This window comes from Leptodactylus fuscus, chromosome 11, assembly GCF_031893055.1.
Source record: "Leptodactylus fuscus isolate aLepFus1 chromosome 11, aLepFus1.hap2, whole genome shotgun sequence".
Taxonomy (NCBI): domain Eukaryota; kingdom Metazoa; phylum Chordata; class Amphibia; order Anura; family Leptodactylidae; genus Leptodactylus; species Leptodactylus fuscus.
Window position 1 is genome coordinate 28,316,750 of NC_134275.1, and position 17,719 is coordinate 28,334,468.

The 17,719-nt window shown below is 40.8% G+C and overlaps 1 protein-coding gene across 1 annotated transcript in view; it reads right to left on the reverse strand.

The window, feature by feature from the left end:
* Window positions 1-17,719, reverse strand: part of LOC142185433 (kinesin-like protein KIF14) — an 89,438-nt gene that overhangs the window by 23,803 nt on the left and 47,916 nt on the right. The window contains exons 9-16 of the mRNA XM_075260864.1: window positions 12,567-12,685; window positions 11,433-11,605; window positions 11,206-11,353; window positions 4,399-4,462; window positions 4,083-4,267; window positions 3,517-3,619; window positions 2,202-2,362; window positions 488-635 (exon numbers count right to left, since the gene is read on the reverse strand). Coding sequence (XP_075116965.1) covers window positions 488-635; window positions 2,202-2,362; window positions 3,517-3,619; window positions 4,083-4,267; window positions 4,399-4,462; window positions 11,206-11,353; window positions 11,433-11,605; window positions 12,567-12,685 — 1,101 coding nt within the window. The remainder of the gene's footprint in view (window positions 1-487; window positions 636-2,201; window positions 2,363-3,516; window positions 3,620-4,082; window positions 4,268-4,398; window positions 4,463-11,205; window positions 11,354-11,432; window positions 11,606-12,566; window positions 12,686-17,719) is intronic.

The window sequence follows — 17,719 nt, forward strand, 5'->3', positions numbered from 1 at the left end:
AGTAGGCCTCAGCTCCAGGTGTGATCTCTTGGCCCATTACTAGGCCAGGAAAAGGCTGCAGATTCTGCACTCCAATGCAGATCTATGAAGTGAGAGGAGGCAGCTGGGTCTGTCCTGTAACCCTGGGATCAGGGAGACAAAGTTGTGCTTGTTTTGTTCATGTGGCTGGTAGTAAGCCACACGGATAGTTAGGGTAACATTACTGTTGAGTCGCTTAGACAAGCAGGTTTTTATTTTGTTTTTGCCTGAAGTTAAGGCAGTATTTTGTTTTGCTCATTTTGCGCCTGAAGTCAAGGTTTATTTATTTTCCTGTTTTTTTTTCTAAATAAACCAGTTTGCTGCATATGTTGTGTCCCTTTCTTGACTGTTTGTGTTCACACCACTGTTTCTACTGAGCTACCGTACTTTCCCCGCAATGGTCTTTGTCACCTGCAAAAAAACTTGCCAATTATCTTTATCCATTATGTATTTTTTAACATTCACAAACCAGCTGTTTCTCTAGTTGTTTGATGTGATTCTCATAAAGCTTTTTCTGCTCAGTCAGCTCCATCTGAGCCAGCGCTTTTGCTGCCTGAAGTTCTTGCATCATTTCCGTTTGCGCCTGCAGCCTTGCATCTTCAATCTCATTTTCAATCCTGCAAAGAAAAATTACAAAAATATGGCAACAGCCATATGCAAGAACAAAATCTAAATATAGAAATGAAACTCTGCACACCCACTAAGCAGAAGGAAATGGATTTCATATATATATTATAGTGCATAGTACAATGTAATTCCAAGTTTTATGATAAGTCAGGACAGAGATGAGCGAGTACTATTCGAAACGGCAGTTTCGAATAGCACGCACCCATAGGAATGAATGGACGCAGCAGGCACGCATGGTGTTAAGCAGGACGCCGGCCCAGTCTGCATGCCGGCCGGCTCCATTCATTGTTTTATGGGTGCGTGCTATTCGAAACTGCCGTTTTGAATACTACTCACTCATTTCTAGACTCAGGACTAAAAAGTTGCCCAGACATGTAAGGCATGCATATTTCACGTCCACTGCCACAAAATACTGAGTAATTCACAGATATTACCATATTACATACGGACTGACTGCTTATTGCATTCCAGAAATATCCTATATACAAGTTTTGTAGCAGACCAATGTTTGGTTGAGGCTCAATTATGTTCTAAGAAGCAATCTAATACCACCAGTTTATAGATTTACAACACAGCAAAACCAAGTTTCATTGATGGAAAACATTACTTTTTCTTTTTTTTTTTTTTTTTTTAAATAGCTTATACTGTACACCCACCAAAGGAGTTTCTAAGACCAAATATAAAAAAAAATGTCTATGCTTTTTTCCAGACTCCTCACTGGGTGATGACACCATGGATCAGAAGTAGTGTTTTTTTCCTTCATCTGAGCCAGTTCTGTGCTGCACCTTTGTAGCGATGCTGCTGGGGCTTGCAATGAGTAGGATCAACATGAAATGGACAGCAGTTTCCATGACACTTCTCTCCTGTCACAGAGATTGCCTCTATTGATAGCTGCCTTCATGTTCCTCCATTGCAAGGTGTGTATGGTTCAATATATCCATTCGAAAGGACTACTTTTCCCATGATCGCTCTCCTCTTACATATATTGCATCTATTGACAGCTACCTGTGTTTTCCTCTATCACAAGTTCTGTACTCTATCGCAAGACTGTACTCTAATAACTCAGCAAACCACAGCTTTGCTACTGAAAAACCTTTACCGCCCAGTGCGAGAAATATCATCCCTCTGCAGACAAAGCAGAGAACTGGGGAGAAATGCAGAACCAGAGAGTAACAGAGCTTAACACGAGACATTCTGTACATAAGGAAAGGAAAGATCAGACATGTTCAGAGCACCATATGTAAAAAAAAGCAGGAGAACCACCAAAAGAATATTCATGTGATCACAGGAGGGGCTAGAAAAAGCATAGGCATACAACGTACTCTTTGGTAGGAAAAGGAAAAGTATTTCTAGCTCCACCTTTTGGAAGGTAGATCCCTATAGGTCAATGACTGGTTTTCTAAAAACAAGTGGCACTAGTGGGATCATTTTCATCTGGTATTAAAAAAGAATCTCCACTGTGGTACAGACAGAACATTAGTAAGCGACTAGTCAAATACATCTCTAACTACAGTGGTGCTGCTTCTACTACTACTACTACCACCACCTCATCTTACCTCTGCTTCTGGGCATCAATAAGTTCATTTTTTGCAAATTCAAAGTCCTTGAGTCGTTCTTGACCTGCACTTCCTAAAAGCACAGTTCGGCGACTATTTTGAACCTCGGTGGGATGGTTGAACCGGAAGTAATGATTTCCTCCAAGAATCACTCTGTCACCCTAACATACAAAGAATTTTAGACCAAAAAGAGATATAAGTTACAAATTCACCAACATTATAAGGATTCTAGCACTCACTTTTACATGGAATAGAATATATATGGTGGTGGTTTGACCAACATAAAACACTGTACACAAGAAGCACCCAACCACCTTGTGTCCTTCATTGGTGACAGGGCAAAAGGAGGCGACTACAACCATCTCCAAATCTACATACTGAACAAAAATATTACCACGAACACCATCTCCAAAAATGTGGCTGCTAGATTTGTTCTTGGGAACTTAATTTTTCTTTTTTGCCATCTTTCATTTCATTCCTTAGCAAAATCGTGCTGATAGAGCCCCACATATGCGTGAATAGTCTTTAAAAAGGCTATTCAGACACCGCTAAAGTTATTATTAAACTACCCCCCAGTTTTAAAATAATACCCTAAAAAAAGAATGTGATCAACTTACCCATCGTGCACGGTGGGTGGGCATTCAGAAGAAGACGGCGGATCCTGAATGCCCACCCACCGTGCACAATGGGTAAGTTGATCACATTCATTTTTAGGGTATTATTTTAAAACTGGGGGGGGGGTAGTTTAATATAACTTTAGCGGTGCCTGAATAGCCTTTTTAAAGGCTATTCACATATATGTGGGGCTCTATCAGCATGATTTTGCTGATAGAGCCCCTTTAAAGGCAGTGTCCCCAGGCCTACAGTTAGATAGGTTAGGGTCAAAGGTGCTTCCTTCTTGTGAATCGCTGCATCTGTTGCCGATTATATATCACTCTTTGTCAATTTACAAATGAGCTCTTTGGATCAACAAGGGTGTTACCATTGCTCCTATGGAGGTAAGCCTCCCAATTCACAAGGGGAAACCGTTTGATTCAAGACCTTAACCTATTTGTGGGGCTAGGTTGATATGTGGGTTCTAGTGAAGGACTCCATTTAACTTTAAGATTTTTACATTACATTATCTGTATGAAATCATTCATGTTCTTTGCAGAATAAACAGATTGCTGGGGTACACTGTTGGGATATACAGTACATTTGCATTGTATTACTTTTAATAGTACTAAATACAGAAAAGAGACAGGCTATGGAATCAACATCAAAATCTCCAGAAGATGACATCACATGTTCGTGTGGACATGATTCTATGCCTTACATGATGTAAAACCACCAAGTCTAGAACCAAGTTTCCATTAACAAAAGTCTTTGCTCCGGGCATCGGAATTAGAGTCACTTTGCCTTGTTCATAATTGATGATGCTGTAGATTAAGAATGGAGAGGTTAATGGAGTTTTCAGTAAAAAGGAAGTCTTGTATACTTTACTATCCAATGAATGGCTATACAATTAGCTTTCACCCAGAAAGAATGAAAGTTATCTCTAGTGTCACCTACTGGAGGTAGCACCTACTGTGTATCAGTTTCTGACCCATTAAAGGACCTGGAAACATGACTAGGGATTTCAGCCAAACCAGAGCCTCTTCCAAAAGGAACAGATAACCATCTATAGATCGGGTTCTTGCACTTTGGTTTGGCGAAAATCATTTGTTGTTTCAGAGACTCCTTCATAAGGAACACTGCCTAAGTTGTTTGTTGGGCCAGACATTGGGCATCTACTTCCAACAAGTGGCACTAGTGGGATAATTTTCACCCTGGTGGAGGATAGCTGATTTGTGGAATACAAAAAACAAAACATGGCATTATATTGCTGTGACCCATACATACCAGTGGTCGCTGGCTATGAGGGCTCCTGCTAGCTGTATCTCATGGTCAGAACTTGGATGCTGCTTGCCCACTCTTGTTTGACCCTCTTTTATTAAGTATAGAAGCACTTCAGATAGTTGAGGATCCTCACTAAGATTGACTAGGTTGGGATATCGGTTATCAACTTTAAAGCAAACGCCAGCTTTCTGTTTTAAGTTGAATTAAAAAGGAAAAAAAAAAAAAAAAAAAAAAAAAAAAAAGAGGTTATAAGAATTTTTTTTTTAAAAAAAGCTACAGATTAAACAATGAACTTTACAGAGAAAAAGTATGGATATACCTGAAGCTCTTTCGCTTCTTCTATTTTTTGCTGTTTGGCAAGATTAAGTTTTTCTTCCCAAGATCTGAAACCAGATATGATCACCACGGTTAGTAAAATCTGAAAACCATCAGTCTCCAACTTTTTTTACTTTTTTTTTTTTTTTTTTAATGGGATTACGGTTCAAAAATTTAATCGAGGTGGTAACTATTCATGGAAACTATTAGAAGTCTGTCCCGTGAAGCTGTATATTTCTACAGGACCAACTGACTATCTAAGGTGTATGAGGTCCTCCCGACTCTCCCTAGACAACAGATTTTGTTTGGAAAAAAAAAAAAAAAGTTTTCAAGTGTCTGGCAGAAGCTTTCTGCTCTCAGGAGACATGCATGTGTATGTAAGTTGGACAACATAGCGATCAGTCAAACAAGTATCTGAACAGAAGGTATCTAAGCTGTACTGCCCAGCCTGGTCAAAGCACTCATTGGGCCAATCCATTGTTTACCTTCATCCCCCATCCCACTCATACACACTGTGCTCGATTTTTACCTGGTATAGTTAAAACAGGTATTAAATGGAATACATTTAGTTAATACAAGTGTCTGGTAGTAGAATGCAGCCATTAGCCTATACTCCTATGTGCATCCAATATCTGCCTTGGTGCCTGCTGAAACTTCCTCATCTCCTAGATCTGCTGAAGACCATTACATAGATGGCCCCCAAACACCACCACAGAACTGCTGAATCCCTTCTCTCTTTGCAATCTCCAGTTTCTCTCTACTTCATGCAGGAGTGTGTTGGTGCTAGTAAGAGATCAGCACAACCCCCTCTGTGGTATCAGGAGCTCAGGAAAGCAATGGCAGAAGTCCAGAAGTGGAGGAGCAGATGAGATGTAGGGGAGAATTAGAAGTGGAAACTCCCATTACCACCGGTAGTGCCATTCTCATGATGATGGAAAGCTGTGGCCAGCTACAGTTAACAAGCGGCTTTTGGGGCCTAGCATATTAAAAATCAGCAACACATTAGGGGCCACACGGTGGCTCAGTGGTTAGCACTGCAGCCTTGCAGCACTGGAGTCCTGGTGTTCAAATCCCGCCAAGGCCAAAAAAACCATCTGCATGGAGTTTGTATGTTCTCCCCGTGTTTGCATGGATTTCCATCCCATATTCCAAAGACATATTGATAGGGAAAAAATGTACATTGTGAGCTCTATGGGGGGCTCACAATCTACATTTAAATAAAAAAAAAAAAAAAAAAAAAAAAAAAAAATCAGCAACACAGATAGGTCAGGCTTACCCAAAGGAAAGTTTTTTTCCCCTCCATGAAAATTTCTAACCTGTGTTGAAAAGAAATGCAATTATTTTAGAATAGGCAAAATGAGTAGTCAAGAACACGGAGGGTAGCTCCATTGCTCCAAACTGCTCTGCCCCACACTGCCCAGCAATACCCTCCCGACCAAAACCCCCCACCCCCCTCCGAATCGTGTTTGGCTGACAAGGCCAGAAATGTTTCCTGGTCCTGTCACTCAAAAGGAAGGAGGGAAGGAGGGAGATCCTGGGCAGTGTAGGTTGTAGCAGTTTGGAGCAATTGCGCTACCCCTTTGCATATTCTGAAGTAATTGAGTCTCTCTGTAGCAGTGGAACAAATTTTCATGGGGGAAATTTTTTTTTTTTTTTTTTTTTTACAAATCAGGTGAGTCTGTGTAGCTTGTTTAACCACATGAGGACCGCCGTACGTAAATTTACGGCCTCATGTGCAGGTACCTAAAGACCGGACTATTGCCGAAATACGTCCGGCCTTTAGGTACCTTTCTGGCGGGGGGAGGGGTGCGGGGGGGGGGAGGGGTTAGGTGTTACTAACACCTAACCCCTTCCTCCATAACGTCCAGTCGGAACTGAGTCCGACTGGACGTGTTAACCCTTTCGATCGCGCCGTCAAACATCACGGCGCGATCGAAAGGGATCCGCCGACAGGTTAACCCGATCGGCACCCCCCGCGGCGAGATTGGGGGGTGCCGATGTCAGTAGAAGGTAGTCTGGGGTCTGGCCAGTGACCCCAGACTACCGGAGCCCCACATACCTGGTGATCCTGCCAGGCGGTGGAGGAAGTGAGCAATGTGTCTCACTTCCTCTGCAGCTTACAGGACACAAGCAGGCTCATGTCCTGCTCGTGTCCTGTCTGCTACTGTGCTGAATCAGCTGATGCTTTCATCAAAGCATCAACTGATTCAAGTGTCCTAAAGGGACACATGAAAAAGTAAAAAAAAAAGTTAAAAAAAATAAAGTATGAAAAAAGTAATAAAGTTCTAAAGTCCAAAAATCCCTTTTATCTATACAAAATGAATTATATAAAAAAAGCACTAAAAATTAAAAAAAGCAATGCATATTTGGTATCGCCGCGTCCGTAACAACCTATACAATAAAACTGAAATAATATTTAATGTACACGGTGAACGTCGGAAAAAAAAACCGGAAAAAACTCGCCGGAAATAATGATTTTTTGCCATCTCATCCTACAAAATATGCTATAAAAAGTGATCAAAAAGTCATATTCACCCCACAACAGTGCCAATAAAAAGCGCACATTTTCCCGCAAAAAATAAGCCCTCAACCAACACTGTCAACCGAAAAATAAAAATGTTACGTCTCTCAGAAGATGGCGATGCAAAAAACATTGATTTATGTCCCCATATGTGTTTTTGTTCTGCAGACTTAGTATCGCATAAAAAAATAACATAAATGAGGTATCGCCGTAACTGTACCGACCCGCAGAATAAAGGACACATGTTACTTATGCTGTACGCTGCATGGCGAAAAATTTAAAATTTAAAACTCAATGCAGGATTGATTTATTTTTTTTTTAATCCAGCAAGAAAGAGTTAATAAAATGTAATCAGTAAGTTGTAGGCACCCAAAGATGGTGTCATTACAAAATACATCTCATCCTGCAAACAACAAGCCCTTATATGGCTGCGTCACCAGAAAAATAAAGAAAATATAGCATCTAGCAATGTCAAGGCAAAACCCCCCAAAAATCGCCAAATTATTAGAACACAACTGGCTGCGGCAGGTAGGGAATATATAAGCTGTGTGAGCGGATATCAGGGGACACCCCAGATTTACAGCTTATGAGCGAAAAAACACCAGAAGTGACCCCCAGAGTGACTCCCCCAATCATAGGAGCTACTGGGACATAGTAGGGAATTTGGTGTCTGCAATGTCCTCCGCACCGCTTATATGTTCCCTCTTCGCCATCCGCTGTGCAGTCACATCTGGCACACTAATCCTCACTACACCCCCTGATACATTCTTTGAGGGGTGCAGTTTTCAAAATGGGGTCACTCCTTTGGGGAATCCACTTTTCTGGTACCTTACAGGCTCTACAAACATGACATGGCGTCCAGATACCAAACATCAAAATCTGTACTCCAAAAGCCGCATCGCGCTCCTTCGCTTCTGCGCCCTGCTGTGCGCCCAAACTGCAGTTTATGACACATGTATGACACTGGTGTACCCGTTATATCGGACGTAATGTCATATGTGGGTATAAACTGATATTAGGGCACAGCTGGACGCAAAAGGGAAGAAGGGTTATTGGGTTTTTGGAGCACAGACGGTTTGGTTTTTGGATGCCATGACACTTTTGTAGATCTGAAACGCCAGTAAAGTGGAATCCCCTGATATGTGACCTTATTTTGGAAACTACACCCCTGAAGGATTTCTCCAGGGGTACAGAGAGCATTTTTAACCCCCAAGTGTTGCTATAACTTATTATCCATAAATGAATACGAAGCTGATTGTGAGAGGTGAAAATGACAATTTTTCCAGGAATACGTCATTTCAGTGCGTAATATGTTGTGCCCGCCTTGTATCAGAGATGAACGCTCTAAAAGCTGTTGTGCCCGGGATACCCGCTTACCAGTTTATGGAGTGTCTCTGCTGACATAAGTTGGGCACAACATATCGGGCACTAAAATGGCGAATCTCTGGAAATTTTTCATTTTTAACTTCTCATTATCAGCTGTGATTTCATTTCTGGAAACTAAATAAATGCAACACTCAAGGGTGAAAAATGCTCGCTACACCACTTGATAAATCCCATGAGTGGGCTAGTGTCCAAAATGGGGTGACATGTCTGCGGATTCCAATTCATTGACAATTCAGGGGCTTTGCAAAAGTGGCATGGTGTCCTAAAACCAAACTGTGCTCCAAAAACCAAAATAGCGCTCCTTCCCTTCTGTGCCCGCCTGTGCCCAAACAGCCATTTATACCCACATATGGCATTAAGTCCGTTATCCGGGGTACACCAGTGTCATACATGTGGGCATACACCGCTATTTGGGTACCCAGCAGGGCGCAGATGTGAAGGAGCGATATGTGCTTTTGGAGTGCAGATTTATATTCTTTGTTTTTGGACACCACGTCACATTTGCAGAGGCCCTAAAAGTGTCCCTACAAAATGGGGTCACTTCTTGGTGAATTCCAGTTTACTGTCACCTGTGTAGTTTCTAAAATGGGGTCACAATGGGGGGTTTCCATTGTATTGATACTTTAGGGGCTCAGCTAATGCGACATGACACCTGAGAACTATTCCAGCCACATCTGCTTTCTAAAAGCCAAATAGCGCTCTTTCCATTCTGAGCCCCACCGTATACCCATACAGCAGATTATGGCCACATATGGGGTATTGCCGTGTTAAGAAGAAATTGTGTAACAAACTCTGGGGGGCTTTTAATTCTTCAGCTACTTGCAAAATTAAAAATATGGCGCTAAATGGACGATTATTGGAAAAAAAAAAAGTAATTTTTCATTTTTATGTCCAATTGTTAATAAAATCTGTGAATCAGCTGTGAGGCCAAAATGCTCACCAAACCCCTAGATAAATTCTATGAGGGGTGTAGTTTCCAAAATGGGGTCACTTTTAGGGGGTTTCCACTTTATTGGTACACTAGGGGCTCTGCAAATGCGACATGGCACCTGAAAAATATTCCAGCAAAATCTGCCCTTCAAAAGCCAAATAGCACTCTTTCCATTCTGAGCCCCGCCATGTTCCCATACAGTAGATTATGACCACATATGGGGCATTTCTGTGTTCAGGAGAAATTGTGTAACGAACTTTAGGGAGCTTTTTTTCCTTTATCCTCTTGTGAAAATGAAAAATTTGGGGCTAAATTGACAGTTTGTTGGAAAAAAAGTAAATTTTCATTTTCATGTCCCAATGTTAATAAAATCTGTGAAACAGCTGTAGGGTCAAAATGCTCACTCTACCCTTTGATATGTTTTGGGGGGGTGTAGTTTCCAAAATGGGGTCACTTTTAGGGGGTTTCCACTGTATTGGTTCTCTAGGGGCTCTGCAAATGCGACATGGCACCTAAAAATTATTCCAGCAAAATCTGCCATCCAAAAGCAAAATAGCGCTCCTTCCATTCTGAGCCCCGCCATGTTCCCATACAGCAGAATATGGCCACATATGGGGTATTGCCGTGTTCAGGATAAATTGTTTAACAAACTTTGGGGGGCTTTTACTCCTTTAACCCCTTGTGAAAAATGAAAACTTTGGGGATAAAGTGACATTTTAGTAATTTTTCTTTTACACATTCCAATGTTAGTAAAATCTGTGAAACAACTGTACGGTCTAAATGCTCACTATACCCCTTGATGAATTCCGTGAGGGGTGTAGATTCTAAAATGGGGTCACTTTTGGGGGTTTCCATTGTTTTGGTACGCTAAGGGCTCTGCAAATGTGACATGGTGCCTGAAAATTATTCCAGCAAAATATGCTGTTCAAACACCCAGTGTCACTCCTTCCCTTTCGTGCACTGCAGTGTGCCCAAAAATCAGTTTACACCCACATGTGGGGTATTTCTGTGCACGAGAGAAATTGCATAACAAAATGTGAGATGCATTTTCTCCTTTAACCCTTTGTGAATGTGATAATTTTAGGTCTAAATGAATGTATTAGTGAAAAAAAATGAAATGTCTAAATTTGACCTCCATATTATTTTTATTCTTATGAAATGCTTAAAGGGTTAACAAACATCCCAAATGCTGTTTTGAATAATTTGAGGGGTGTAGTTTTGAAAATGGGGTGATTTATGGGGGTTTCTATTACATAGGCCTTTATAATTCCTTTCAGAACTGAAGTGTTCCCTAAAAAATTAGTTTGAGGAATTTTCTTGTAAATCTGGAAAATCGCTGTTACACTTGTAAGCCTTGTAACATCCAAAATGAATTAAAAGACGATCAAAAGATGATGCCGATATAAAGCAGAGATATGGGAGATTTTATTCATGTATTTGGATGGTATGACTATCTGCCTGAAAAGCAGAGCATTTCACATTTTGAAAATTGCAATTTTTTCCAAATTTCCATCAAATTTGCTAGTTTTTTTTATAAATAAATACAAAAATATTGATTAGTGTTTACCACTAACATGAAGTATAATGTGTTACGAAAAAACAATTTCAAAATCACTTGTGTAAGTTAAAGCGTCTCAAAGTTATTGCCATTTAAAGTGACACATGTCAGTTTTGAAAAAAGAGGCCCGGTCCTTAATGTACTTCTGGGCCTGGTCCTTAACCGGTTAATATGTTTCACCCAGGTGACAGACTCAAGTTTAACCATGAAATTGCCACCTCGTGTTCGCCTCTGGTCTGTGTAACCGCACTAGCAGGCTAAGCATGTACAATATTTGAGAAGACCCCCTTCCCCAAATATAATCCAAGCAATTCACTTTATTCTCAAAAATAGTTATGACCATTATTCATAGGGGGCTTAAAAAATAAAGAGAAATGGTTTGGAATTTTAAAGTTTAGCTTTTTGTCCTACTTACTTCTGAGTCTCTGTCAGTTGTCTCTCTTGGGAGGACAAACGTTCTCTTAGAGAACAGATCTCCTGTAAGCTGGCCTCATATACAGACTGGTCAACCCCTTGTACACACTGCTGGGCAGCCCTGAGCTTCTCAATCTCAGATTTCAGCTCTAAAAAGGACAAAAAACAACAACAATACAATAATACAACAGATAAGCATTTGCTTTCACATAAATAGCAACTATTTACCTCTAATAAGAGCAGCATTAGAGTCTTCATTTATCCGGGCTACATTGATGATGTTCTTGGCTTTAGTTGCATAACGTAGAGTACCAAGACTCTCCTCTAGGTTCACAGATGCAGGACTGACTGTAGCAATCATGGCAGTCTTGGAATTTCCCCCTAAACTCTCCTTTAAAAGCCTTTGGAAATAAAGGGTGAAAAAAAATAAAATAAAAGTGTTTCTACCAACCATTTAAAATAAGGAGTTCAGCTTTTTGGTTATAGTGTTACACAGCAGTTCTGTGAAAAACCTCAAGTGTACAGTTTTGAAGTGCTGTATTATAGTCAATATAACTGTGTGTGCATATATATATTATACATACATAAAATTGATCCTTTGCCGAACAAGATATTTTAGGGATTATTGTATTATGGTATGATTTATTAAGGGGTTGAGTGAATGGAGAACAAACAAAACACACACAGCAATACCACCACCGCTCATTGGGGGAATACGCAGGATTTTCATTACGAAGGGGATGGGGGGTGGGGGGGTGGAATACACTGGTCCCCACTCTGACTGTCGAAAATAGTCGTCCTTTTTCAGTGATTTTACGTTACCCCTATTGTAATCTTTTCCTCAGCCCTCCAGATGTCCCTATGCATAAGGGTGGTTGTGCTTCTAGGAGATCAAAACCCGCCGCTCTACTACACTGAAACTTCAGGTAACTTATCAGTTGTCAGCCAGGGTCAGAAAGAGGGCAGTTTTAACCATCAACGCCTGCCCTCTTGTGTACAACCGTCATTCAGTATTATAACCCTTATAGGTTACTTTTATGCTATGGGCAGTATAATTATGGAAGGGGGGTGAAGAAGGAGGGGGGGGGGACATTTTTTGCCCTTTTCAGGTGGAAACTGATCGGAAACCATGGGTTTCCTAAGGTAACTGCTTTTTTATGCAGATTAGGTTTCCATTTGGAGGGTCCGCTTGGGAACTCCCTGAACGGAAATCTAATTACATATGTGAACCAAGCCTTAGTGTGGAAGGTACATAGTGGAAGCTAAACCATATAAACAAATGCAGGCGATACCAGTAAGTAAATTAAGTGATTTATAAATAGTTTATTACTTGATCTTATAATAGTGCGATATAGGACTTACCAAGTGAGTAGAGATTCTCTGTAGGGTATAAAACTTCTCTTGTGAACATCTGACAACTCTGCAAGTGCAGATATCACTTTGCTCAAAGTATGCAGTGATTTATTGATACTGGCACCTTCCTGAAGGACAGAGAATATAAGAAAGTCAATAGCCTAGAAGGGAAGGCGTCATAATTTTTAGGTAAGAACTTATAAAACTATATTACTCACATATTAACTTACATTTTTGGGCTTCCATTTTTGCATTTTTATTTTTGATTTGTACTATGGAACTGTGTATAGACTAAGGCTAGTTGTTACAGAACTGTGCTGGCCATAGAGTTGGGGGGGGGGGGGGAAGCATCCCTGTGCCTACCATTATGTTTTTGACTGTGTAAAGCGATTATAGTGTTGGTATTACTTCTATTGTGCAGGAAAAAAAAAACATTGAACATTGTTTACATAATATAAGTTTTGATGATGCACTCATGGAAATGGCCATTTTAATTAAAGGGGTATTCCCATCTACCCTATTCAGCAGTATTTCCTGCTGTCTCTTCTTACTCCTCCCCCAGCTTGCTGAACAGGACACTATGAAGAATCACAATAAATAGAAATCTAATATAAATGCAGATCAGATGATATGCAGCTGATTGTAGAGAATGAACTCCGTGTTATTTGTGTATTTACATAGAGAGCTAACAGACAGGGTTTTAATCAGCAAACTGCAATTAGCTGAACTGGTTGTCCTGCAGAGCTGTAGATAACAGTGAGCGAGATCATGTGCAGTGAGAACAGTGGGTGAGAGCATGTGCAGTGAGAACAGTGGGTGAGAGCATGTGCAGTGAGAACAGTGGGTGACATCACTTGTCCTGTCACACAGGTCCAGTGTTATGGAAATGAGAGGAATAATTTCACATTAAAAAAAAGTATTATTGCAAAAGCAATGTATTTAGGAAAAATCTTCAATTTACATAAGCTACCAGTATAGGTAGGATCCTAGAAATGGGAATGCCCCTTTAAAGGGAGTCTATCACCAGAAATCAGCATATCAAACTAACTCTACTGACAAATAGACTATAGTCCCCTGAATCAAACTGAATTGATGCCTGCATTGCAGAGATTTCACTGTTTTGCCATTATTCAATTAGGTCTTTGGAGCAATGAGGGTGTTACCATTGCTCGACACACTTATTGCTCTAAAGGGTTTAATTTTTTTTTTTTTTTTTTACAAAAAAACACAAGTATGTAGGCAAGGAAGGCAACAATTCACAGTGGAAAAACACTGTCCAATTCAGTTGACAATAACCTGGGGTTAGTGGGGCTGAATCAATATGCTTGGTTGAGGAGAGACTCCCTCTAAATGGATATAGTTCAATTATTAGACCACTAAGGCCTGCTATATACAGTGTGTGCATAATTTTTAAAGGGGCATTCCCATGTACAGAATATAGAATCTTTCTATGGTCTGGGACTTGTCAGGAACCCAGCTATGATTTTCTTATTGTAGCAGGATCATCAGACAGGGACACTACATGTATCAGAAGATATCCCGGCCACAATAAAGAAATCATGGCTTATTTTCTGACCTTAGAAAGTTTCTGCATTGGTGGTCGTATCCATGGCAACCGATCAAGATAACAGACTGTCACCACTAACACTAGGTTCACACCTGCGTTCAGCACTCTGTTCTGTGCTTTCCGTCTTCTATATGCAAGAAGACGGAAAGCACAGACCGGGTCCGGCCGTGAGTGGCGGAGAGCGTTTTATGCTCTCCGCCGCGAAACCGTTTTTTTTTTTTTAATCTGGACACAGAGTACTGCATGTCCGACTGTGTCCGGATTAAAAAACCCGGTTTAGCAGTGGAGAGCATAAAACGCTCACCGCCGCTCACGGCTGGACAGCTTTCTCACCCATTCAATTGAGTGGGTGAGAAAGACTCCTGCAGGTTTCCATATCCTGCTCTGTTTTATGCAGGAAACGGAAACCTGCATAACGGAGTGCTGGGCGCAGATGTGAACGAGCCCTAAGAAAGTTAGAGAAAATCTTTAAAACTCTGCAGAATTTTTAATTACTTATATTTGCAAAAACATTTAACTTAATTATCTACAAATTTAAAAATAATTATGTCAATGGGAATACCCCTTTAAGGGTGCATTCACACTGAGTAAACGCTAGCTTATTCTGAACGTAAAACACGTTCAGAATAAGCGGCGTCTAAAGCAGCTCCATTCATTTCTATGGGAGCGGGGATACGAGCGCTCCCCATAGAAATGAATGGGCTGCTTCTTTCACTCCGTGCAGTCCCATTGAAGTGAATGGGGAGTGCCGGCGTATACGGCAAGCTCTGCTCATGCCGGAGCGTACACGCCGGCACTCCCCATTCACTTCAATGGGACTGCACGGAGTGAAAGAAGCAGCCCATTCATTTCTATGGGGAGCGCTCGTATCCCCGCTCCCATAGAAATGAATGGAGCTGCTTTAGACGCCGCTTATTCTGAACGTGTTTTACGTTCAGAATAAGCTAGCGTTTACTCAGTGTGAATTCACCCTAAAGGTTCTGACGGATTCTATTATTATATATATTTACACACACACACGTGCATGCAAGACCGTGAGATTGGCAGAAAAACTAAGATACCCATATTGTAAATCCAAATAAACTGAAGTGAGCAAATTCTTAACACTATAAAAATAAAATAAAAAGTAAAAATTTAAAAATCCAATTGATGCCCACATACCCCAGTTTCCCAGAAAATAAGACCGTGTCTTATATTAAATTATCTTCCAAAATATATGACCTGTCTTATTTTCGGGGGATGTCTTATGCAGCGGCTGGAGCAGGGGACAATTGGCAGTCATGCCGGCGCTTCCTTAGCGGTTGTCGGTGGTCCAGTAGGTGAATATAAGGGGGGGGGGTCTTATTTTCAGGGAAACCGGGTATGCTAGGACTTCTGATTTCTTGTATAGTGTGTGGATAGAACCTTGGCTGTCATTCAAGAGATTCAGCTGGTATATAGTAATTTATCTACAGGCAGTACTATATGTGGAGAAAGTATGCAAAATTTGCTCTCTAGCAAACAGAAGAGCGCCTGTATCATCTAATATACAGTAGTTTTCCTCCTTCTGGAGGGGATTTGCATACTCTAGTAGATGGTAGCTAGTTGCATAACCTTGAATTCTTAAGATTACATGCTACCACCTCCATTTACTACAACTCTTTCCATCCTTTAATAGCTGCTTTTCCACCGATTGGATTTTTTTCTAGCCCCCACCATTCCTAAGCAATTAGTGCTTTTAGTTTCAACATCCAATATACTAACTAGACTCTACTATCAGGTGGGCAGTCCTGGGCTTAAAGTCTGGGACCCACCCATGTAACAGTAGGGAGTCTATTTAGCATATCCAATGCAGATATTAACAGAAATTAATGCATAGGAATGGAAGGAGACAAATTTCAGCTAGCTAGCTAAAGTCAGTACAGTGGTTCCTATTGCAGTGCCTAAAGAGTTGACATTGTTGGAAGTGGTGAAAGATACTCTTAAGAAGCCTTAATTGACCATAGGAACAGAAGTATATCTTTTACAATAAGGTGCATAAATTATATCTGTTGTAATGGGGAGTCTATTAAAGAATGTAAGTCAGACTTCACGCCACTAACAACTAGGATAAATGACATTACTCCCCATCTTCAGACCTGGAGCCCAGACCATGGAGCAGTGGCGTAACAATCATGGTCGCAGGGGCCACAACTGGGCCAGAGGGGTACGGGGCCCATGGTCAGCTGGAAATGGCTGGGGTCCTGGACCACCATGATAGTAGTTGGAGAAAGCCATGTTCCCTGACCGCTATATATATTGCTAATGAAGGTGTGTATAAAAATGGTGTTACACAGGAAGAGGAAGCTGCTGGGAATGGAGACTGATGGAAGGTAATGGAGAGAAGAGAATGTGTGAGCAAGATGGGGATATTGGGGTGTAGGCTCTGTGTGAGTAAGAAGGCGGATTCAGGCTGTAGAGGAGGTGGGCACTATGAGTACATAATACTGTGTGGAGGCCACTGTGGAGTACATAATACTGTGTGGGGTCAAATTATGCCCCTTTAAAGTATCTGAGATATTGCTTCAGCGCTCATAACCACCACCATCACAAATTCGCTCTAGGAAGGGGGTAGGGGGCCCAGAAAAAAGTTTGTACCCGGACCTACAAGACTTTAATTGTGCCACTGTAATGGAGCAATAGACCATTGACTCAGCTTCCAAGTAGATTGAGTCACCACTTGAAAGCTGCTTTGGTCAGATATTTCCAATAGGACAAGCTTAAAGGGTCACTCAGAAATCAACTCTATCATCCACATCTATACAACAGTTCCTATATCAGAAAATTTAACAAATCAAGCATTTTGTACAAATTGCAGGCTCAGACGACTACAATGTAGGCCAATACTGAGAAATATGTAAATGAACATAATTACAGATTAACATACCAGTAAAAATATGTCTGTTTTTGACACAAACAGATGTTTCCCTTTCACTAAATTAGAGAGAACATTGAAAATTGGGCAACAGGGAAAACTTGCTTTATTAGGTAAACAACCATGGAAGGCTCAGTGCGCGCCAGCCGCCTCTCTGGGTAAAGTTCTGTATCGGGAGCTGTCTATATGACTTTATTGCACCAAAATCTTAATTACATTTTCCTGAGGTCCCCAAGAACAACAAGTTTAAGGTCTAATTTACAGACTACCTGTCACCACATGAATCGGATGCAAACAATAGACTGTCTGGGTTGCACATTATTAGGCATGTACCGCAATATACAGGATTTAGTTTGATCACCGTAAACATTTTTCTGCTTATTCTGTTAATAAATGTAATTGGTAAAATCTTGATATTTATGTATGTATTTTGGGATAAAAACACTTGTAATTGGTTGGAATTAAAGGGGTTTTCCCATCCCCCTTCCTCCGCAACTTTGTCCGCTGTCTCTACTTCTCACTTCCTGTATTTTTCCATAAGCTACGGGTAGGCGACTTCAACTGTTTGCTGACAAGGACACTATGAAGTATCACAATAGATATAGACTTTGCCTTTAGCATGACAGATTATTATTAGAGATAAGCGAGTAGTATTCGATCGAGTAGGTATTTGATTGAATACTACGGTATTCAAAATACTCG